Source organism: Eretmochelys imbricata, chromosome 1 (assembly GCF_965152235.1).
Source record: "Eretmochelys imbricata isolate rEreImb1 chromosome 1, rEreImb1.hap1, whole genome shotgun sequence".
NCBI lineage: Eukaryota > Metazoa > Chordata > Testudines > Cheloniidae > Eretmochelys > Eretmochelys imbricata.
In genome coordinates this window covers 255,131,062-255,156,521 of record NC_135572.1, presented here as the reverse complement: position 1 = coordinate 255,156,521, position 25,460 = coordinate 255,131,062, and the positions used below count along the sequence as shown (strand labels likewise).

The 25,460-nt window shown below is 43.1% G+C and overlaps 1 protein-coding gene across 1 annotated transcript in view; it reads left to right on the top strand.

The window, feature by feature from the left end:
• The window catches only part of DGKI (diacylglycerol kinase iota), a 146,007-nt gene that overhangs the window by 68,708 nt on the left and 51,839 nt on the right, over positions 1–25,460 (top strand). Inside the window, exons 15-20 of the mRNA XM_077807526.1 lie at positions 10,031–10,110; positions 12,380–12,424; positions 19,052–19,121; positions 20,800–20,840; positions 22,641–22,768; positions 23,206–23,331. Coding sequence (XP_077663652.1) covers positions 10,031–10,110; positions 12,380–12,424; positions 19,052–19,121; positions 20,800–20,840; positions 22,641–22,768; positions 23,206–23,331 — 490 coding nt within the window. The remainder of the gene's footprint in view (positions 1–10,030; positions 10,111–12,379; positions 12,425–19,051; positions 19,122–20,799; positions 20,841–22,640; positions 22,769–23,205; positions 23,332–25,460) is intronic.

Genomic DNA, 25,460 nt, shown 5'->3' with positions numbered 1-25,460 from the left:
ATTTTGCAAGGCTGATTTTAAAACATAACTATAGATAATCCCTACATTCCAAAGAAATATAGCTGTTTGTTTGCTGCCAAGCAGAGCGACCCTGTTATATGAATTCTGAGTTGGAGAGGCTCACTTTTGAAGTGCTTGCCAATTGCTCTGCATTTGGTCATGCCCCCACAGTAACACCATGGCTTTCAGCAATGTGTATTTCTCACTCTGTACCCTTGTGGTTCTCAGTCTACACATCCTTCTGTACTGTAACAGAATAAACATGGATATGGAAACTCCAGAATGACTCAATTACTGCCCACTTCCCTGCTTCCACTATTGTAATAAAAAACCAACAACAAGAAGAAAACAGAAATCAGAACATGAAAAGGAAACCAGTTAATAACAACCCACTTTATTATCCCTGCAGGAACACTTCAGGAAAGCTATTAAGATTTTTGCCTATGACATGTCTCCATAATAGAGTTTTGGAAGCTCTGACATCAGCATAACAATCTGAGTCACCCTAACTCAGAGTAAACACATTTCACTCTCCTTGTGTGCTTGAAATACTCATTTGATTCTATCAGCTGCTTCATCTGAAATTGAATTTTTTCCCCCGTCTAACAACTTGTCATACCAACAGTTCAGTGAAGATTAATCTATGCTCTACTGGAGGTAGACACCTCATTTCAAAAACATTCTGAGCAATTAAATGGTGTCACTCCGTCCTCTGAAGGGCACAACCATTTGCACCTGATTCTCTTTTTCTGTCATGTTCTACTTTTCTTGTTGCTTTAGCAGGCATTTCACCAACATTTGCTACCGAATTATCTGCCCCTCCTCCCTCCCCCTTTTCTTTCTTCTACCTACCCCTGGATATTATCACTGGGATGGTGAAAATGTAGGGGATACCTTGCACCCTACAGCAAGGAGAAAAAGGGTAGCTTCCTGACTATTAAAGCATCATTCTTTTGAGAATAGTGTGTGTGTGGGTGTGCATGCTCACACATGCTGTAAGTAAAGCCGGGCAAAAAAAAATAATTGATGAATAGTTTATTCATTTAAAAATGCAGTTTTAGGTTGTCCCGAAAATATTTGCAAATTTGACGTGAATAGTTTTGACCAATTCCCTCTCCCCAACCAAACTTCGATGCCATTCACAGCACAGCTAGAGAAGGACTTGTACAACTTTTACCCCACTAGTTACAGCACTTACCCAGGATGTGGGAAAACCTGGGTTCAATTTCCCACCAGGGAGTGGGGATTTGAATGTGGGTCTCCTGCATTGTAGGAGACTGCCATAACCATATCTCGCTCATCATGTTGAAGCTGTGCCTCTTTTTATAGATAACTAAATGATCATTGGAACAGGAACTTAAAACTGGGTCTCCCTTAGGGAGGGCCCTAATCACCAGACTATGGAGTCAAAGAAAATAATAGATAACAAATGGAAGAAAGGGGATGTTGATAGTGACAAATATAAATCAGAAGTGAGGAATTGTGAAACATTGATTACAAGATGGAAATGGTAGGATTATCAATAATAATGAAGAAAAGGCAGAAGTATTCATTAAATATTTTTGTTCTGTATTTGGGGAAAAAACAGATGATACAGTCACATCATATGATAAGATGAAATATTTTCCATTCCAGTAGTAACTCAGGAGGATATTAAAGAGCAGCTTCTAAAGTTAGGCATTTTTAAATCTGCACGTCCAGATAACTTGCATCCACGAGTTTTAAAAGAGCTGACTGAGGAGCTCACTGGACCATTAATGTTGATTTTCTATAACTCTTGGAACACCGGGGAAGTTCCAAGAGATTGGAAGAAAGATAATGTTGTGCCGGTATTTAAAAAGGGTAAATGGGATGATCCAGATAATTATAGGCCTGTCAATCTGACGTCGATCCTGGGCAAGATAATGGAACAGTTGATATGGCACTTGATTAATAAAGAATTAAAGGAGAGCAATATAATTAATGTCAATCAACATGGGTGTATGGAAAATAGATCTTGTCAAACTAACTTGATTTCTTTTTGAATGAGATTACGAGTTTGGCTGATGAAGGTAATAATTTGAAGGAAACATACATAGACTTCTGTAAGACATTTGACTTGGTACCACATACAATTTTGATTAAGAAACTGTAAAAATACAAAATTAAGATGGCACACATTAAATGAATTAAAAATTGGTTAACCATTACATCTTAGTAAATAATGAAGAGGACAGATCAATGCTACAGATTAATCTGGATTGCTTGGTAAGCAGGGCACAAGCAAACAATATGTGTTTTAATATGGCTAAATGTAAATGTAAACATCTAGGAATAAAGAAGGTAGGCCACACTTACAAGATGGAGGACTCTATCCTGGGAAGCAGAGACTCTGAAAAAGGTTTGGGAGTGTGTGTGGGGGGGCATGGATACTTAGCTGAACATGAGCTCCCAGTGTGATGCTGTAGCCAAAAGGGCTAATGCAGTCCCTAGATGCATAAACAGGAGAATCTCAAGTAGCAGGAGAGAGGTTATTTTACCTCTTTATTTGGCACTGGTGCAAGAATTGCTGGAATAGTGTGTCCAGTTCTGGTGTCCACAATTCAAGGAGGATGTTGATACACTGGAGACAGTTCAGGGAAGAGCTATGAGCATGAGTAAAGGGTTAGAAAACCTGCCCTTCTCGGTTATGTGTACCAGGGCCGGCTCTAGGATTTTTGCCGCCCCAAGCAAAAAAAATTTTGGCTGCCCCCGCTTTTTTTTTGCGCCCACCCCCGGCTCCGCCCTAACTCCACCCCCTCCCAACCCCTTCTCAAAATCCCTGGCCCTGCCTCTTCCCCCGGGCGTGCCGCATTCCCCCCCCATTGCTTCCTGCGGCTCCCCCCCGCAACCCTCCACCCTCACTCACCTCCGCTCAGCCTGGTCCCCGGAATTCGCCGCCACTCCGCTTCTCCCCCCTCCCTCTCAGGTGAGGGAGAGGCAGCACGTTCAGGGGAGCAGGCGGAGCGTAGGTAAGCGAGGAACCACTCCCCGCCCCAGCTCGCCTCTGCTCCACCACCACTGCCTCCCCTGAGCGCACCGCTGCTCGGCTTCTCCTCCCTCCCTCCCAGGCTTGCCACGCAAAACAGCCTGGGCAGGCAGGGGGAGAAGCGGAGCGGCGGCGGTGGCGTGCTCAGGGGAGCAGGGAGGGGCGGAGTGGAGGTGAGCTGGGGCATTATTTGTTTTAGTAATTAAAAGCTTTCAGATTCTGACCATCATAAATGCTTTCCCTCCTTCCTATTGTGGAGCAGAAATTCTTATCACTGTGGGGATATGCAGTGAATATTCACAACACAATCAGTGAACTGAGCAGTCTGCATCCCTTTCTGATTCTTCACAGTATCTCCATCTAAGATTTGTCACCACGATGGCAGAGTGGTGAATAAGGTCACTAGGACTGGGAACTGCATGGTGACTCTTACAGAATCTGTTTAACATTCTGTATGCTCTAAGCAGTGTAACCTGATGCTTTTAGATTCAGTATGTCAAAAGTGGTGTGTTCCCCTGCCAAATCAAGCATGCAGTTTCCCCCAAGCCCTTCCCTGCCATGCTGTCCCTGACCCTCTCCAAATGCTATCTTTTCCCCACCCCTGGCTCCTCACCCAAGTCCCATTCTCCTCACTTAGCCATTGCCAGTTTTCACTCCTCAGATCTCCCGTCCTGGTCCCAGGTTCCTTGCCGAGCCAGTTCTAGTCTCCCATTTCAGTCTCCACATCTCAGTCTCCTTGCCCAGCCATTCCCAGTTTCCCATCCATGCTCTTCTCCTTGTCCCCAGACTTATCTAGTTTCCCTCTCCCTCTAATGCACTGGCCTCCAATCACCCCAATGGCAGATTTAGAGTTAGTGGGGCCACAGCTTCATTTTCGGGCACCCACCAGGACTCAGCCAATGGGAGCCGCGGAGTCGGCGCTTGGAGCGGGGGCAGCACGCGGAGACACACACTTCCCCCCACCCCCAGGGGCCGCAGGAACATGCCGTCCGCTTCTGGGAGCGAAGTGGTGCAGAAGGAGGGAAGGAGGGACACAGAGCGGGCAGGGAGCCGCCGTAACCCTGCTGCGCTGCTGCTGACATGTCTCTGTGCACCCCTTGTGGGGAGGAGGGCAGCGGGAGCGCACGGAGCCACCTCCCTCTCTATCAGGGGCGCGTAGACGTGCCGGCCGCTTCCGGGAGCTGCGTGGGGCCATCGTCCATGGCATGCAGGCAGCCCGCCTGCCTGAGCCCTTCTGCGCTGCTGGCTGGGACTCAGGGACAGGTTGTCAGATATTTGTCCTGCATTTTGGGGGCACCCCCTGTTGTTGGGAGCCCCGTGCCACCCCACGGTTTGTTTCATGGTAAATCCACTCCTGAATCACCACCATATCCACATTCCCCATCCTCTCTGGCTCACAGTTCCACTCTTCATCCCTGATATCCTCATCCAATCTCAGTTTCTTCTGCACCTCCTCCCTGGCTCCTTGTCCCACTGGGTTTCAGTTCTCTTCCTGCATTTGGGCTTCTCAGCAGATCTGTCTCCCTGTCTTCCCTCCTCACTGGTTCCCAGTCCCAGACTCCTTGCCCAGCCAGTTCCAGCCTCTCCTCAGACAATCCTAGTCTCTTCCCCACCTACTGGTTCCCAGTGCCCCCTCCATTTCCCTCCCAGTCTCCCCTTCAAATCCTAGTCCCAGTCTTCTTCCACCAAGCTCCTTGCCCCAAACACCAGAATTCTGGCTGATGGCTCCCTGGCATGTATGCTGAATGGCAGCCCAATGATCCAGTGAGTACAGCGTGTGCTCTCCTCTGTAACCAGCCAACTCTGCCTGCTGGTGCAGGGTTGGTGGGGGAGGTGGAGGTGAGCTATGACCATTCCTTGTCCCTGACCCTTTTGAGAAGGCTAGAGCTGTTGGCAATGCTAACTTTCCACATTATGGCAGGCACTTGCTTAACAGGACAATGGGGGAAGGTTTGTAGTGTCCTCTGTGCACCTCCATCCATGCACCAGCACAGGACCATTCATAATCTAGTTTATATGTGTAGTTTCATATTTATTCTGTAGACGTACTCAGATGTGTCCTATCAAATATGCCCAGTTTTAACAATCTGCACTGAAAACTCAAGCTGGAATGCCCTCCTCCCAACCCCCAAAAAAAGAGAGAGAAAGAAAAATCAGACTGTTTTTTCCCAGTTCTTACCTTGTAACTAGCAATTAGGATCTGATTGTTAGAATTTAACCAGCAAAGCTGCCAATAATGTGGATGCAGACAGAATGCAGCTCTCTCTATCACAGCTGCATTGGCCTACTAGTTCTGACAGTAGTGAAAAAAAACTAGCCTTGTTCTTTTCAGTAAAATCAGCAGAAATTACCTGAGCAGAGACAGGGAGTGTTTGTGGTAAGAAGATGCCATTAATACATACTCAATTCTTGATCTACAACCACACTTTACAAGCTGAACCCCTTAATATGTGTCTGGTTATTTTATAGTTCCAACTCAAGGTTCTAGAGAATTTATTGTGATGATTTGGCCCTTTACATTTCTATGTCAGTGGAAATCTCATAGGAAAATGATATCCTTATAACGTCCTGAACATACAGGATCTTTTATTTGCTACATTAAACATTTACAGCCAAACACGTAATCTCCACAATCCCCGAAGGTAATGAACTTTCTAGGAGATCGCACCTGTTTTGATCAGGATGTTTGCAGGTAAATTGTGGCGTTTAGATCACAAATTGAATCCCTTAGGAACAGCAAATGAGGACGTTAATTGAATTTTATCTTTTCTTGGTGGTAATATGCCACATTTTTAGTCTTTTTCCATTTGTGTCTATATGAAATTTTCACTAGCTTCAGGGATTCAACATAATGAAGGGATGGAAGGTGGGAATTTTCTCCTTTATTTGTACATTCCATAACTAACATCATGAGGAGTTTAGAAATCATTGATAATTCTTCCAGCCAGCGTTTGGGGTGATCTGCATAGCAAAGTCTCGTGTATGGTACCAGCCATGTTGCTGTGTCTCCAACGCAGCCTTTTGTTGATACTTGATTTAAGTTAGTGCCATTATAGGCAACAAATTTCATCAGCAATGGTCCACGAAGTGAACTAATTGAAATATTCTGCCTGTCTTATTCATCTACCTATATTCTTATAATGGCATTCTGCACCATAATAAGAGTGTTATGTCCAAGATCCAATACAGCAGATTCTGTAATCAGATCTAAACCCTCACTGGAAACTGGCTGCAATTGGCCAGCAGAGAATTCTGCTGTTGGAAGGGAACTCTCTAGTGCAACTGGGTTCTTCACTGGCTGTCACTCCTCATTCCTTGTGTAGACACATGTTGGGAGAGGGCAGAAGGCAGAGAGTGGGTGTAGTGGAACTCTGCTTTGCTATGCCTATGCTTCACTAATACCCTGCAATGGTGGTGCAAGTCAGAGGGGCTGGGAAGCAGCTCTAACTCTCATCCTCACAGGAACTGACCAGGAGAATTAGGGAGCTGTACCCATCTCTCTGACTGCTCCCACGCTCATACCTTTCACCTGCACGGAGTGGCGCTCCGGCACTGAAGATAATTAAGTTATCTATGTGTATTTTGGTGAGAGCCAAAGAACGGACCATCTGTGGACTGATGCAGTTTTGAGTAATTATACTGTGCTACCCAAGACTGTACCCTTGGACAGTTCTTTACGATGCCTGTGACTAGCCAGTAATACTCACTGTCTAGGTGATAGCCCTCCTCTAATGTACATAGGTCATAATTGCACACTAGCTATCCATCAGCCAACCACTCTGCCAACCAGTGTAAAGCACTTTGAGATTTTTGGACGAACACTGACATGTACATTGAAAGTACTTACTATTACCTGGTAAAATAAGCAATTAACATTTCAGTTTTTGGTCACACTAGCCCAGGATTCATACATAAGAGCTAGGGCACTTATACAAACCCATTGTAAATGTCACTCTCATCATTTCATGGGTGGACTCACCTAACTATGATTTTTATAAAATTCTTTTATCAATACCCTGTTAAAATTAATATATGGGACATAATTTAATTAATGTTCTTTCTCCCACCTGTGAAGATTAAAAGGCACACTGTGCTTTTCTTCCATCAATGCAAATAACTCAACTTTAGGAAATTTCATAGCTGAACTGTCTCTTGCATATTAGCACTTACATCTCAGAAAGATTTATGGATTTCCTTAAAATTCCAGACATTCACAAGTCCCTTCTCTCTGAGTCATGAGGAACTATTACTGTCTAGTTAATTAGCAACTTCAGTCCTTGGTTAGTTGCATTGTCTCAGTAGGACAAGCCTTTGGTCCCAGTTAGGCACATAAATTCCTTAGTCCTTGGAGGGGGTTAATAGAAAATAAATTTTTTTAAAAAGAGGAAAATGTAGGACCCAATGACAGTCCCCTCGTGCATTGTTGCTATTGGAGGCAGAGGGATATCTGTTGTGATTCACTGATTACTGCTGTAAAACATTACAAAATACCATTTCAGCAGGGGCTATAGAGGGACCTACAGAATTGAAACTAAACAGCCATTAAATACATTCATCAAAGTGCTTGCAGTTCTCCTTTCAGGGCAGGTTAAGCAATAATAAATACTGAGCAAAGAGAATTCGTCTGAACCCAGAGCATCTAAACAAATAAAAAGCACATTACAATTGGCACTGCTCTTCTGTAGGCTCTCCTCACCAACTCTTCTTGGTAATGAAAAGTCTTAGGGATCAGCGTTGGAATCCTTCCTTTTTGGAATTTGTAAGAATTAAGGCGTGGGTGAGTGGGAGATTGCTAGAAGAAAATGTGTTTTTTCATTACTGCAGAAGGAATGTGAGATATTCTCTTCCTTTCTTATTGGGCCTGGGCTACACTGGTGGGGGTTCAAACTAAGATACACAACTTCAGCTATGCTATTTGCGTAGCTAAAGTCGAAGTATCTTAGTTCGACTTACCTGGCCATCCTCACGGCGGTGAGTGGACCGCAACTGCTCCCCCGTCAACTCTGCTTACTCCTCCTGCCGAGGTGGAGTACAGGCGTCGATTTGGAGATTGATTTATCGCGTTGAGACAAGACATGACAAATTGATCCCCGATAGAACGATCACTACCCGCTGATCCGGTGGGTAGTGAAGACGTAGCCTTGGTCTCAGCTACCTTCCTCCCACATACCCATTCTTCTTTTCTCAACCCCCACCTCCGAGCAGAACATGCTACTTCTTTCTTAGGCTCATAATCAATAGTGCTGAATATGGTGTTAATGCCACGGCTCTGGTCTGTGTTGGCCAGTAGGCCCTGTGCAGAGCTTGAATGCTGCAGAACTCTTCCTTCCATGCCTGAGATTGCTAAACTTCTCTAACCTGCCTCAGTGGGCCAGGGGAATATGGACCATGAAGACCGGTTTCAGAGTAGCAGCCGTGTTAGTCTGTATTCGCAAAAAGAAAAGGAGGACTTGTGGCAGCTTAGAGACTAATTTGTTCGTCTGTAAGGTACCACAAGTCCTCCTTTTCTTTTTATGAACCATGAAGACTCTCCTCATTATCTCTTGTCATTGTCTGTTTCCTTTACTTATCAAAATGAAGAGCTCCTCAGTAGGCAAACATGCCAGGGTCCCTCTTAATCAAGTCCTTTTGAATTAAAGAGCAGCTGCTGTTCCAGCACAGTTAGTTTTTCAATTTACCCTACTGTTATCAGTAACTTTACATGACTCCTTGTTAGCCAATCAGCTAAATTGTTTATGAAGATAAGGATCACATCCTCTCCTGGAATATTTCCTATGAATATTCTAATCTCTTCCTGCTGTTGCTTTGCTGCTTCCCCAGTTGCTGCTGCTCTGTTTGGTTAAAGCCTATCTAGTGGGAGGTAAGACCTTATTAAATGAGTCCATTTTAGAAATACAAGTACTTCTGAGTCTCCCTTCTCCTGCTTCTTTGGTGAGATCCTACTAAAGCCAGGTAGTACCCTCATTTGCAGGCTCATTGAAGGGTCCAAGAACTGATAGCTACAGAGACTGAACTTCCCTTCTGCCATTAAAAGTGATGCCTCCAGGACCAGGGAAAACATTTTGGGTTTATGAGTTTTGGAGTTTTTAACAAAACTGTGATTTTTTTTCTGCAAAAGTGGATTTTTTGGGGGCGAGGGGAGGTGTGAACACATTTCTTTTTTGTCAAAAAGCCATTTTTCATTGAAAAATGTTTCGACAGATCATTTTCTACCCTCTCTAGTTATAATCTGGTGGGCCATAACTTCTGAATGCTTAATGTCTATTTTAGAGGATCAGCGGTCAAGACTGGCTATCTCAAAATTTGAACAAATTTTTTTCCCTTGTATCTCATCACAAAGTCCATGCAACTGTTGCCAGATTTTCTTTCTGATACAAATGCTTCAGTTGTTTTTCTGCTAAAATAAATAAAATGCAGAAATATAAAATCAACATCAGTCATAGACCTACATTAATAAATCAGTATGCCCAGGCTGGAGATCATAAACAGCCCTACAATCTCATATCAATGTGCCGAGCTGCAAAACAGATTTTAAAAAAAGAAAGAGTCAGAGGTCAGTGGAAGAAAAATGGTTAGAAAATAGCTGTAACTTTTAGGCTTCCAAGGTTGTTTGTTTTTCATTGACTTTAAATTGTTTTTAAAGTGCTCCAGAGTCTCATTTCAAAAAATAATCACAGCTTTTTGCAATGCATAACAAAACACTCAACACGAATGACTCCTTTGTTGGGATACTGTTCCTTTTGCTGTGTCAACATAATTGATAATGTTGGCAGACAAAGAAGGATGTAAACAAACTGTAGCCATATTAGCACCTGCAGCATTAGCAACACAGAAAAACAGATGATTGGATAAATACAAAATGGTAAAATGGATAAGGGAAAATAGGGTCAGGTTTCTAAGTGGACGTTAAAAGTTAGATAGTAAAATCTCATTGGGGAGTAAAAGGAGAATGCCACTGAGAATGTTTGTTTAACATTGGAAAGCAAGTGATTTTAATGAAAGGGTTCTTTTTGCTGCCCCCAGCCATCCCTCTGGGAATTATAGTTATACGAGGAGATTGTGACTTGGAGGCCTGTCGTATGTACATTGACCGGCTACAAGAGGTGAGTCAGTGAGAATTTCAGTTATTGCTTATTGATTTATGACATCCTTTTCTCAAGTCCGAGTGTGTTACAGAATTATAGCTATAGACACAATGTATAAGAAACGCTTCGCTTTGCTTGCTCCTGAAACGGAAACTTCTCGGGGGTAGGACATGGGAGCCGTTATAAATTCATGAGCAGCACTGCATGATATTTGGAGGACAGGAAGTGAGAGAAAGAATACTCTATCAATTTAAAGCAAAGAAAGGAATGAAAGGTAGTAGGTGGATTATATTTACTGATGTTGGAATTTGATCAGAACAGCTGGACACCCCATGAATCTTGCAAAAACAATGTGGGTCCTTCAATGATATCATGGTAGCAAAATGGAGCTGACTAGGCAAATGATGTAATATTTATATGGAAGTGACTCTGCTAATATCTGTGGTAAAGCTATGAGCATGCCAAATATGAACTAGATATTTCTAGAAGCCTCTGTTGACTCTGGGGGCCATGTAGTTAATAAAAGTGCTGCACTTCCTCTATTGACAAATTGTTCCTAAGAGCTGATTAAACATTACATTCTGTCTCGAAGACAGAATCTCCAAATGCTCCAGTAAGCAACAATCAACATAATTTAAAATAGACATGTATTTAGGAACCAAGATAATGGACTCTCATTAATGTGATATAACAGCTGTTTCTTTATTTTTACCTTCTGGTAGGTGTTTTATTAATCAGACTCTCTGTTATTTTTGTCCAAGATCTTCAAAAACAGAAGTCAGATTAGGCTCCCAGGTCCGTATTGAGGGCACCAGAGGTGTTGGCCCAATTTTCAAAAATGCTAAGCATCCCACCACTCCCCTTGAAGTCAGTTGGAGCTGCTATAGTGCTCAGCCCTTTTGAAAACAAAGCTACTTATTTAGATAGCTAAATGCATATTTAGGAGACTAAGATTAGGCACTTATTTTTAAAATTTTAGCTAGGGTGTACATCAGCAAATGGAGCTCTTAAAATGCAAACAACATTTCAGGACTACAAAACTGAAGTGTGCTATATCTTAATATGGAGACAGGTTTGGCAGTGATGATGCAGGGAGAGGATTTGGAGGACATTTCCCATCAGATTATAAATTACAGCCTACATTAATCGTGTGCTCAGAGCCCTGGGTAAAGGATGGAAAGTAGCTTCACTCAGCATGGAAAAGCCCTGGAAAGGAATTTTGACTCCGAGTTATCTCTGGCTCCAGTTTATGGGGGAACTATGTAACTGGTTCTCTAACTTCCCTTGCTTATGCTGGCTGAATTCCATTGGCTAGCACATTGTGGGAGGAGATGGACTGGGGCCAAGGCTTACCCCCTCCCCACCTACTTACTCACAGGCTGGAAAGTGGAGGCCCCACTAAGTGTACAATGACTCCCACTCATACCCACACTTGCTATCTTGGCAGGCCTCACAGGAAGATGGAGGAAGCTTATGCCCGTTGACTCCCCTGTGTTAGGGCCAGTGATTAATTTGCCTTTATGGTAGGTCATATCCTGGGCCTAGACTATTGGACAGAGTGCGTATTACAATAAAAGAGCTCCCTGGAACTTGCTGTTGGTACCATTATGCTGTGCCTTCCCTGAGGTTAGGTTGTAGTAGACCTCAGAAAAGAATCTGTGAATAGTTTGTGATTTCCTTAAATTTAAAAATTATTCCAAAGTATTTGTTGAAAAGCATGCTAATAATTCTTGTTTGCATGCAGTTTGTTGTGAATATTCTAAATTTGAGCTGTTTTAATAGGGCAACACAGGTCACTTGGTACGTCATTGTTCCCTCTTAGGATGAACATATGTTAGTTCTTAGAAGTTTTTATATCCAGAGATGCAAATATCCATGTTTGCGGATCGCAGATCAGATGCAGATACAAATTTTGTATCCTCACAGGGCTCTAAGAATTGGGTTTCTGGGCCAAACGGTTCAAAATGCAAAATTTGCTTTCCACAAATATCCTCAGTATTAATTTCAGATCCTCTGAGTGAGCGAGCATTGCAGCCAGAAGAGTTATTTGCTAGAATACTTATTGGAAGTGAGCACAAAAGAGTTGCAAACATGATGAAAGCTAATACTCTAAAAAATGTGAATAAATAGTTGCAAAATTCTTGTGTGTTTTTTACCCTGTTCTTGGGTGGAGTTGCACACGCTAAATAAATAAATTGGGTGGAGTTAGTGCGGGCATCTCTTGTGTGGAGTTTGTAAATTGGTTTTGGATTCATTGTCATTGCCATTTCTTTTATTCTCACATTAGGACCTGCAGTCGGTAACTTCTTCTATGCAGAGAGTTCACTACCAGGTAAAATATGAAGAGCACGTCTTGTTTTAATTCTTTAAGATGTAGAGAAAAGTTAGTCTCAGCAAGGAGTTAATATGATTGAATTCAGATTACACTCCCCCGATATGAAGCTGGACTTTGAATAGAGGGTGTATCTGAGGTTAGCCTTAAATTACCATGTATCCCAAAGTTTGAGATGAGTTTCTGTATCCTCACAAGACAGCCCCTTCTCTTGCAAACCCTGGATTATGGAACTGGTCTCAAAATTATTTTGGGTTGGCACAACATCATAATGAAGGTTGTACTGGAACACCATTGCATTTTTTCTCAAATTAGTGGTTTGAAGAGTTTGTCCCGTAGGACAAATGGCTAAACCTGAATAGATACTCTCACTTTTTCTGATAAATGGAACAATAATATAATATCTCACACAGCCAGTAGCCTGAAATAATACAGTATGTCAATGAGATTAAAAACAGAAATCCTGGAACATTCATAACCACTGCGCCACACAGATCAGAATGTGCATCCATCCCAGCTTTAAATTGATTCACACAGATACATTTTAGAAGCTGGTTGTCTAAATTGTGCATGCAAATCTTTCTTTTGCCCATAAAACAGAATTCTGTGCAGCATGGTTTCCATTGGTATTTGCAATTTAGAAGGCCAGTTTTGAAAATTAGGCCTCCAGTATGTATTTCTTAACTACGTTGTCATATGCGATAAATGGGGTACTGTGCCCGGGGTATTTTATCTGGTTCTGTATTAGGAAATGCTCTCTTGGAATTAATCATTCTGTCCACTGTACCACCTTAAAATTGAAAACAGGGATTTGAATAGAATATATCACTGGGACTGCCCACCTGAGATTAACTTTATTGTCTCCTGCACTGATTTGTCATTGGCAGTGGATTAGTAATGTTATAGTAAAGATTTACTGTGATAGAATCCAAACCACAGAGCTCAAACCTGCAAGGTTCTGAGCATACTTTTAAGGGTTTAATGTCTCCAACTCCCATTGAAATCAGTAGGAACTGAGGGTATTAAATACGTCACAGAACTCAAGTACATTGTAGTTACGAGACCATTATGGTTTAGGAACAGATTATTTTTTGAGGATCAGTGATTAGCTGGGTGACATAGACTCCAGTTAGACACAATCCCCAACATATGGCTTGAGCCCTGATAGATACTAATAGAAAATGTACATTTGGAAAAAAATGATTTTGAAAGTTCTTTTTTGAATGGTTGTGTATTGGTTCTGTTGTTCCCCTTCCAATTTCAACATCATACTGTTGATATTTGTGTCAGCCACTTCCAAGTATTGAGCATAAGAGCATTATACATTAAACAATAAAATGGTGAGAATTATTCCATTCAGCTCATTATAGAAGAGTGCATATCCAGAATTACCCTGACTGGCTGCTGGCTGCTTCACACAAAGGGAACAGCTGGACATAAAACGCTGGACTACGTGTGTATGTATATGCAGGCACAAACTAGAGTAACCAAAGTGTGGAGTGTCAGAGATCATCCTCCCTGCAGCACTGAGGTAGCTCTAACTGTAGTTATCAGCTCTGTATAAATGAATCACCTAACTGGCTCTGGAAGTGCAAGTCAGCTTGAAACCTCTATCAATACTTTATGATGTTTCATTTTGAATGGAACTGCCTTTATGTTTTGTCTTCTGTGCTTGTTTATCCTTGATTGTTCCGGCATCTGTGTATTCTCAGTGGGTTCTTGCTACAAACTGTCTTGTCAGGTTAATTTGGGGGCTGCTCCATATTTTGTTGGCAACCAACTATAAATTATGGAAAGGAAGAGAAATCAGGGCAAGAGCAGGAGTAAAGTGCTTCAGCTGATAGAATTGTCCTCATGTCTCACTAATAAGGTTTCACAGGCACTTTTAAATCTTATAAACATTTACATTTCTCTCTTGGGCTTCCTCTGCAGTTGGAAATGAGAAGAGTCAGCATAAACTCTATCAGTGAGCTCACTGCAAATTCAAAAATTGGTGCAAGATTTTTTTTCATTCTGTTTGTTCCTCAGATATGTTTAATGCATTCTCATATGAGTGATACCTGCCCATCTGGGTTTAGCTTCTGAGGCAGGCCTGCCCTCAGTGAAGTAATGGAGGAAGCACATGCAGATTTCTGATTTGAGTTTCCACCTGGCAATGTTATCCTTTCCACTGCATCTTCTGATAGGGTCCAGGGATCTGTCCCCATGTCTGCTTCAGTTTGTCCTCAGCCCATCTACCCCTCTCATACACATCAATAACCTTAGATTCTTCCTCATTTTCATCCCCTGCTTCTTTTACTCTAGTCCTCACCCTATAGAAGGGTAAGTAGTAGTATACACTCACACTCACACTCACACACACACACACACTAGTAAATCCAAAAAAATCCTCTAGGCCATAATTTCCCTCAATAAGTTGTAGACACACAGCATACCCACTCACTCACACAAACAAATAAACTCTATAAATCAGGCATACTATTTCTCTGACAAGCTGAGATGGAAGAAAGATGGTTACTGTTATCCCTATTTCCAATTACTTGCGAGGCACTCGGAAGGGTAAGAGCTGAGTCAGTCCTGCTAGCCACAGATGTCAGGTTCCAGGGAGCTTTACGTTTCCATGAGTTTCAAACCTGATGCTTAGACCGCTAAGCCAAGTCTTCTCATAAGTATGCACATAAACAGAGTGGGGAGTTTCTGCTTTCCTTCTCCTCATGTCTCTTCAAGGACTTATGTGTACAGTTGTATTCAAACATAGGGCAGTGGATGCAAGAAAGGAAATGTATGGTGACCAAAGACAAAAGGAGGGACGACAGATAAGCACTGGCAATAAATGAATGCAGGACTTAGAGACCAGTAAAATGCAAGTTTGGGAGTGAATTGAGACAACTTTACTTTCTGGGGAGTAGAGGTGGGTATAGGTAATATGTGTAAGAAGTTTTTCATCAAGTGAAACTTGTGAACCTGTAGCAACTCAGGCAAGAGTTTGCTCCTCGGACCCGAGCAAACTGCCATATCTTTGAGTGCACCGAAACATTGTTTAAGTTGTCTGGAGCAGCCTTTTCCTTTTCCTCATGGATAGTCAGGAAAGGAAGCCAATAATAGGTAGCACAAATCAAGCCCAGAGGCAGAAGCTAATAAGATGAATCTTACAAAAGCTGGTAGGCTGCCAAGGAAAGTTGTTAACAACTTGCAGTTGCCTCATGCCAAACTAATATGCATCCACCTGGCTGAGAAACAAAAGACACGGTCCATCAAAACATTAAACACTAATCATGGGAACAGCTTATTGTAAACAATGCCTAGAGAGTGCAAGCACTCTGCTGACCAAGAATAACAGGGAATGTGTGTATGTGTGCAGTACTGGAATAACCCTATTAAATCTCCAAGTTTTGAGGAAGCATCTAATGCCTTTAGATAAATGAAGAAGCAGTGCATGATACCCACTAATATACGGAAATGTGACTTGTGATTTGATCAACCAGAAGTTTAATTTATCTAGAGTTTAGCTGAAAGTAAAACCTCATTCAGGTCACTCTGAGATTTTCCCTAAGAATTTACAAAAAAACCAACAAATTCTTGAGCATCCTGATTTGCATAGCTCTGCAACCTAGGGGAATGGAGGGATGAAACACCATTTCCCTTCCCCCTAGATTCTTTGGTTTCTTCCAAATTTTGTTCAATGCTTGGATATCAACATGACAGAAATATTTCAGATAGATGAAAAACAAATAATCATTTGCAAAGCAGGAAAAACAAAACTATCCACAGGGGAATAAATGTTATTTCCACATTTCTAAATGATACAAATATTGGCAAGTAAATCCACAAAAATTAAAAACTGTTAAATGAACAAAGTACTTGACAGTATCTGTATTAAAGCTCCAAATGTCTTATTTGTGAACAATAAAGTGAAACGGTCCATTATGTTACCTTCTATACCTAATATAGCTCCCCTCTTGTGTATTAAGCAGCCTCATTCACCTCCTCCAAATAAGCTGCACTTTTTCAATAGTGAAGGTAATTAATCACTGGTAATTACCCTTACCTAGGGGTATGATGTATTCTCCATCATCTGAAGTCTTTAAATCAAGGTTGTCTTTCTAAAAAATATACTTTAGCTCAGTGTTTCCCAAATGGTGGGTCATGGGGAGGTTGGAGATGGGTTGGGCCCAATGTGGAGATGGGGTCTTGGGGTGGTGGTGGTGGATGGTGGAGAGTGAGCCTGCCCCACACTCACCCTGCAGCCGCAGCTCCTGTCCCGTGGGGCTGGGCCTAGCTTCCTGCTCTGGGCATTGCAACCTGGCATGCAGAGTTACAGTGCTACCCACTCAAATTTGGCCCAGCTGCTCCTCTGTCATGGCGGAGTGGTGGCTGGGCCAAATCTGAGTGGCGCTATAGTCTCATGCACCAGGTTGCAATGCCCAGAGCCAGAAGCTTGTCCCAGCCGTGTGGGACAGGAGCTGCCACTATGGGGTGAGTGTGGGGTGTGCTCACTCTCCTAGCCCCACTCCAGCGCCTTTCCTCTGCACTGGGCCCGCAGTAGGGTTGCAGTGCTATGGTGGAAGGTGCTCCTGTGAGAGGTCGGTACCCCTTTGGCAGGGCAAGGAGGAGGATATAGTGGTGGCAGAGGAGGAGAAGGATGCTGGCCTGATTTTGGGCCCACAAATTTGGACCGTGAGTGGGTCACAAAAAAAGACAAGATGTAGTTGGTGGGTGGCCTTCCTGAAAAGTCTGGGAACTGCTCCTCTAGCTCAAATAGAAGTTAAAGATTTGATGCAAGAACTGCTTGGTGAAATTCTATGGGCTGTTTTGCAGGTCAGACGAGAACATCATAATGGTCCCTCCTGTCTTTATAGTCTGTGACGCTGTAACTCGCTTTCTGGTGCTGGATCTTTAAACAAAAAATAATTGAAACAAAACGAAACTATCAGCATGTGCTGGTTTCCATGTAAAACAATTGTTTCTCAAATGGAGCCTTTCCTCCCCTTTGTGCTGTTACCTATCCCCATTCCCTGCACCCTGGCATGCACCCACCGTAGTCTGTTGTCCTTATTCATTGTGCATTCTAATTTAGGACCAGATTCTGCCCTGATTTACTCTCCATGCAACCCCACTGGACATCTTTGCTCTAGGTGTAAATCAGAGCAGAATTTGGCCCTAAATGTACAGAAATTTGGGTGTTCACTTATGACCAATTGGACCGGGTCATCTCCTACGCTGGCAAATCATTCAGCACAGTGTTGCAATCCGCTGGCCTGTTGGTCTAGTGGCAGCACAACACAGCACCTTGTAGTGGATCGGAGTTTGGGTTCTTTGCTCCCCAGTGCAGGTGAGGCTGAGAGTGCTGCAGGGCCAGCATGTTCAGCTCTTTGGTGCTTTTTTGTGCAGGGGAAGCCTCCTATTTCTCTTTATTAATTCTCTTCTGGGGAGTTCTGGTAGTGGCATTGGCAGGCTTTGAGAGGAATCTCTCTTCAGCCAGAAGGATGGTTGTGTTAGTGCAGTGGTTCCCAGACTAGGGGCATCACTTGTTCAGGGAATGCCCCTGGCAGGCCGGGCCAGTTTGTTTACCTGCCGCGTCCGCAGGTTCGGCCGATCGCAGCTCCCAGTGGCCGTGGTTCGCTGTTCTCAGCCAATGGGGGCTGTGGGAAGTGGCGTGGGCCGAGGGACGGGCTGGTCGCCCTTCCCACAGCCCCCGTTGGCCTGGAGCGGCGAACCGCAGCCAGTGGGAGTCGTGATCGGCCGAACCTGTGGACCCGGCAGGTAAACAAACTGGCCTGGCCTGCCAGGGGCTTTCCCTGAACAAGTGGCGCCCCTAGTTTGGGAACCACTGTGTTAGTGGATTATTGTTATTTGTTCAAATGACAGTGGTACCCAAAAGTGCTAATGTTTCCAAACACAGAGGAAGACACAGTCCTCAACCTAATGAGCATACAGACTAGAAATATGAAGATAGATGGAGGGAAGGACAGGACATACAAGCATTGTGATCAGGATGAAGACAGGCGTATAATGGCATGTCTACACTGCAAAAAATAAAGTATGGTATTACCTGCATTATCTAACTGGGGTTAAAATAGCAGTGAATTTGGGTTTTAATTCAGATTAGCACTTGAGTTCAATCCCATACTACCCTACAGGATTCCATTCAAACTCTGAACCGGAGTTAAAAGCTGAGTTGCTGTGTCTTCACTCCTATTTTAACCCATGTTAGCTAACCTGATTAAGAACACACCTATTTCTGCAGTGTAGACATATCCTTACTGACATGTTTGTTTGTCTCCTGTGTCTGTTTTTAGACCCCTCCCTTCTCAATATTCATCATCGTCTCCACTACTGTAAATGATTAATTCCCATGTGACATAGTAGGCGACTTAGCTAGTTTTGGTACTGGGCTTTTGAGACCTCTGAGCTGAAGGGAGTGGATACCAAAGGATATGATTGGTGTTGGCAAAGAAGATGGCTTTGCACACAGGAACTGACAGCTAGAAAAGTGGAACTAAGTTAATTAGATTTTACCTTTAGGGTAAAGTCAGCAAAGAAAAATAAATGGGTAAATAATTCAGTTTTAGACAAAAGAGTTGTTTTGGTTTTTTTTTAAATGTTCTTTCCCTCCCCTGCACCCAGGATCAGGAAGGTTCCTTCCCACGAGTACTTTCTGTTCAGAGGCTCTCTCCTAGATGGTGCTTCCTAGATGGTAAGTGTATCTGCCTCTGGCACTATGATCAGGCCTTGTCATTGAAACACATTGAGAGACTAGTATTTCCAAAATTATGAGCCTAAAGGCCCGGTGCTGCCCTTTGCTGTGCTAGGCAGGTAAGAAGGAGAAGGGTGCCTCTTCTTGCCTTCTCAGAAGCAGAGCAAGAGCTTTCTCTTGTGTGTGGCTAGAGGCCTGGCTGACTAGTGTGCCTGCTGTGGCCAGATCAACACAGCCCGTGGCAATCCACAGCAGTGAGCTTCCCAGCCCAGGCTGACAGACTACTGCGCTAAAAATATCTGCGTAGACAGTGCTTTTAAGTTGCAGCTCAGGCTCCGAAGCACACCGCCATCCCTAGGCTTCGGAGCCAAACTCCAGCCAAAGCTACAACCCCTACGCAGCAGTTTTTAGTATGGTAGAGCAAGCCCAAGTCTGTCGACCTGGGCTAGGAGGCTCGCTGCCATGGGCTGTGTAGATGCACCCTCCTCATCGGCTGCTCTTTTTGAAAGAAACAACATGGTTGTTCCTGGCCGTACTTTGACCCCAGTATGGCTGCATCTGTTCATAGCAGGCCTTTGAAATTGCCTTTGAAGACAAGTTTTGTTGTTGTTGGTTTTGGTTCATCTTTGGTCTTTTGGGATTTCAACTTTCCTCTGCAATGTTGAAAATTAAAACCCAGCAGCAAAATGCTACTGCATAAAAACCTCAGAATTAAACTAGCCAGTCTGTAGTTTCATTGCCCAGAGTAAGTTTACATAAGGTAAACAGATAGCACAGATGGTGAAAAACTATGTAGACAGTTCAGATGCTTTCAATTTTAATAATCTAAGCTGCTTTCATAAATAGAACTGGGGAAAATAATACCAGATAATTTACTCAATAATTTCCCCCTTTTTTTCTCTTCACCTTTGCCATGAACAGACTGCAATTTTCTTGAATTTATTTTCAATTCAAAATTATTAGCCAATTATTTGATCTGCAGCTTGTTCACAAGCATTTTGATTTATTTGATATAAAAAATTGAGCTGATATGGTTGGACACATATATCGTATGGGCTTTTTTTTTTGTTCCCTGAATGAAAGGCAACTCTTTGTTTTAGGTTTCAGATTTGTAATAAGAGGCAATCATACCAGAAATTTGCTTTCCATACTTTTTGCATTATTTTCCTAAAATTTGCTGTTTCAGTGAACATTCCTGCCAATAAAATCATTTGCTGGAAATGTTAGCAGAAAATGGGGGGAAATAAGGGCAGATATGTATATAGTCAGAACAAATAAATTGTTTAGCAGTATCTACTGAGCGCTATTAACAACACAGGGAAAGACTTTTACTTGTCTCCTTTGTAGAGCGCTTTGAGATCTACGGCTAAAAGCACTATATAAGAGCTGTGATATTATTATTTTTATTATTATAAAATATATTAAACTTCACAATGACCCTTAAAGTTCACTCTGTGTGTGTGATATTGTTTGTGACTGGATTTTTTAATAAAGTACCATGACCTTTGTTTTGTTAAACTCTGCCTTTAAAATCGCCACATTAGTCCTCATGAAAAGCTGGCACGACTCCTCTAGTTGCCTTTACCCAAGGGCTGAATTTAGTCCAATCTACAATGTGGATTCAGTTTTGCTCAGATCTTTTTCTTTAACACAGCTCTGCTGTTTCCCTTTCTTGCAGCAACTTCTGCTGATCGTTTTTACCGCATTGACAGATCTCAGGTAAATTTCAATTCATTCACTGTTTCTATAGATCTTTTTAAAGCATTGTCAGATACAGCTTAAAATGAATTATCTGTATTTGTTCCTGTGTGTCTTAAAGTTCTGCTGATGCCTCATGAAAAACTGAAATATATTTTGGGCCAGATCCTCAGCTGGTGTAAATTGACATAGCTCTACTGAAGTCAGTGAAGATTTATACCCACTGAAGATCTGCCCTTCTATCTACAAGCAATTTAATGTTCAAATAGTTTTCTCCATTCTTCTTCCTTATCCTCTATTTCTAAGGACATATGTGTGCAAACAGAATATTTATCAGTTTATCCTCTGCTGTTTATAACAAACCTGAAAACCTAGTCTTCTGTGAATGACATTCGATAGCTGTGGAACTTACGATGTTACAAATTGTGAATTATGATTAGAGCTGTATAAAATGCTCACAAGGAAAGAGAAAACAATTATCAAACTCCACTGGTTTCAGGTTTTATTTCCAATTTGAGAGTGAGAATAATTTATGACCCTGGACTTAGTTTTTAATCAGGTTGGACCAGTTAATGGTTTTGCATCACAATCATGCAACTGTAAAACACTGGTCAGGTGTGTCTTTGTCCCTCTTCTGGACCATGTCAAAAAGTCTCCTGAGTCTGCTACTGTCTCCAGGTTGATGGAGATGGTCCTGTAGCTTGAGCCGTGGAGGATCATGCTTGTAGACCAGAGGGTCCCAGCTTCAATTGCTGTGGATCATCTGAGAAGGGGTGTCTTTACACAAGTTGCTGTTTTGACAAAATGCCAGGTGACTGCTTGGATGAGGTTTTACTTTAAGGTTTGGAGAACCTGAAAACTCACAAGCAAGGTGAAGTAGATGAAATAAAATGTTGGCTTGAACCTCTAGGGATGTGAACCTACCGAGTTTTGCATAGCTTTCATTATGATGCTATAGATGCCCTTGGGTTTGCTCTCTCCCTCCTCCCCCATGTCTCTTTGGGGCTGAAAGTGAGGATCCATGATGTTTCCACTGAGCACAGGATTGCAAATTTACTCTCCCTCACACTCACATTGAACTTCCCAGAACGGTAAAGGGGTGGGGATTATTGAACCTTCTTCTATATCTCTGAGGAACTGGAAGGAGTGGGACAGTGGTAATGGAGATGCAACCCCCACAAACAAAAAAACAAACAAACAAACAAGGCACAAAAGAAATAAAATGGCTTGGGAGAGTCCCACCAGGCTCTGAAATGTTCTTCTGTGCCAAGGTCAGTTCTGGCTTTCTGGGCAGCCCTCAATCCTGAACACTGGAAGGAGTGTCTAGCCACAAATGTCAGTGTCAGCGGACTCTGTGGATCTTTCAGTTGTCTATCAGGAGGTGTTTCTCAGTTGTTGGTGGAACGTAGAATAGAGACCAATGGAGACAAGGTGGAACCAGACTTGTAAGCATTGTTGCGGAATTGATACTTGCTGCAGGTGGAGGGGGAAATCCTGCAGGCAGGTCCGACTCTAGGCACCAGCAAAACAAGCAGGTGCTTGGAGCGGAACATTTCTAGGGGCGGTACACCTGGGGGAGGAGGCGGGACCGGGGATTTGGGGAAAGGGTTGGGAAGGGGCAGAGATGGAGCAGAGCCGGGGGTGGGGGAGCATGAAAAAAAAGCGGGGGCGGCCAAAATTTTTTTGCTTGGGGCGGCAAAAATCCTAGAGCTGGCCCTGCCTGCAGGATGGGCCAATTTTCACCTAGCTTTCTGATAGTCAGTTTGGCCTCCTGACAGATTGCTGGTGACTCATTATTGACTCTCTGTCTCATTCTAAAAGGAACATTTGCACTTTGTGACGGAAATTTCGCAGGACGAGATTTTTATCCTGGACCCAGAGCTGGTGATATCACAGCAGGTGGGGACGCCGCCGGGAATGCCTGATCTGGTAGTGGAGCAGGCCTCTGGGTAAGCACTTCCTTTCCCAGGCTGGGCTCTGGCCTTTGCAGCTGTTCTAGGTGTGGGCACTTCCCTTCCTGCGCTTCGACAGTAGGAAGAGGAAAAGGCAGATATTAAAGTAAGGAGTTGGGTGAACAGATCCATTGATCAAATTACAAACTCTTTCTCTATGGCGCTGAGGTTCAGATACTGGTACATGGGGTCTTAAATTGACCTGTGAACCTGGGAGTTACAATGAAGTGTCTCCATTTCCCCTTGTCCTGTTGGCTGATCAATATATGCTCACACTGAATTAAAACCCACACTCACTCCTCCCAATGAGCTGTGTAGGGCTAATCCAGCTAGAAAAGTACTGCAAATAAATGAGTATAAGGGAGCTTCAAATTGGAGAGTGAAAAGCAGCCTCTGAGGAATTCATCTCTTTCTCTTCCTTCCTTGTGTTTTAGAATATCGGATCGGTGGAACCCTGCAGTCCGAAAGCGGATGCTGAGCGACAGTGGCCTTGGCAAGATTTCCCCGCACTACGAGGTACCTGACAAACAAAAGGACGCCAGCCAGACACACATGCTGCAGTAAGAGCCCTCTGCATTTCTCTGCTTGATGCTGCACCATCACCATCACGACTGACAACTTTTAGTTGGTCTTTTAAAATGTAGTGGGTTATAGTGACAGAATGAAATGGAGTCTTTCTTTCTTTTATCCCCCCACTTCTCCCTTCTGCTTCATTCTCTTTCTCTGTCAGTTGCTTTTCCTTTCCTTTCTTTCTCCAGCTTTCAGTCTCCCATAGTCTTAAAAACATTGGTCCAGATTTCCAAAAGTGAGTAGTGATTCTGGATATGTCAAATTTTGGCTGCAAAACAGGAGGCACCTTAAAGGTCCTGGTTTTCAGAACAAGCTGAATGCTCAACCTCTGCAAAAAGCCTCCTTTAAGGTGTGTCACGTTGATCACCCCAAAATGGAGGCACTCCAAATCACTAGTCATTTTGAAAATATAGGCCACAGCTTCCAAGGGTTCAGAGCCAAGGTTAGCATTTTGGGTCTGTTTTTAGACAAAATTTTGCTGTCCCACTTCCACAATATAACAGATTCCTATCCACTGTGATCACACCATGATGTTCAGGGCCAGTTTAAGGCTTTGGGGAGGGTCAGTGAGATGATTCTTTGGCTACACCCCAGACTTAATTGACTCATATTACATAAAAGGTGTGTATTTGCATGTGCATGTGTCTTTCATTTTCCCCACCCTCCCCAATTTTTGCAGAAGTGGAGCCCAACTGCTTGTTCCTGTTGGTTGAAATTTTCAAACACTAATGAAGGGATTTAGACACACAACTCCCATTGAAACTAAAACGGGAGGAGGGTTGCAGAATTCCCTTGTTGGTTCTGAAAATCTCAGCTTTTTACTATAGCAACTGATTTAGTTTGGTTTACATCAATTCTCCTTTACATTTCCAGTTACCCGCAATTTGGGGGGAAAGGGGGAGGAGAGAGGAAGAAAGGCGAGGTCTGCCTGAGGAAAGAGCAATTACATATACAGATCACACAGACTCTGCCTTGTCATGGGAAGATTTTGGTTCAGTTCTTGGCCTTGATCTTGTGCTCCCCAGAATGATAGGGACTGTGAATATTGCAGGGGGAAAGCTAAACAGCTCGGGAGAGCCTGCAGTTTTACCCAGGCCAGAATGTAGGGCCTTAAACTTGGGGCATGTGAAGCAGAAAGAAATTAGAATGATGTAATGTAATCCCTGGCCAAGTGGAATAAAGGTAATTAGGTGTGAAAAATGTTCTGACAGCTGTGAGGACAGATTTTGTTTAAAGTGATGTGTAAAGAAACATTTGCATAGATACAACAATGGTGTTTATTAGAGAGATTCATTTATTGCAGGTACAGCTGGTCGTGCCGCCTATCGTTAAGGTTACCTGATACTTATAGGACCCTGTGTTCAGTGGCTTAGAACGTTGTCAAAGTTTAACTGTTTGGGCTGGAATTTTCCATAACAGGAGTTTGCCTCAGATTTTTTTTTTTTTTTTTTTTTTTAAAGTTCCAGCTAAAACAGTTCAGCTGTTTCCCAGACTGGGGAAGATTAGGGGAAAGTACTTTGTTTTGCCTGTTTTTACAAAAAAATCTTACAACTGTTTCATTGAGACACTCTAGCTTTGGATCAGGGACTTGAAATTTAGTCATCCTGGTTCCAGAGATGTGCCTTTTGCCATTTCCATGAAAATTCACTCAAATTCAGCCACCTTATAAACTTCTGGAAAATTTTTATACATGCTCAGTAGAGACTTGTTAGAGTCTAGCAGCTAAATTATCCAAAGATTCTGGCCATACTGAGCATGCTTCAATGCATGACTTTTTCTGTGATTGCTATTGCTGGCGGGAGTAGGGGCACTGCAGTACCACGCATAAAGAACTTAGAGCCGGGAGATTGTCCTGTGCTCTGAATGCTTCTGCTGCTTACATCCAGGCAGTGAGGAAGAGAAGGAAACATCCACACTAGAAAGCAGATGAGTGAGAAATGGTGGAAGCAGAGGGATCAGGTTTCAGGAACTGGAAAGGGGTGGACCAGAGGAGACAGGGGTTAGGAGCTGGTAGTGGGTGGGAGCGTATATCGGCACAGAGAGGGAGGGAGCAGGAACAAAAGGGGATGGAGGTGATGGATAGGAGCAGAATGGGTGGGGAAGGAGCCAGTGTGTGGGC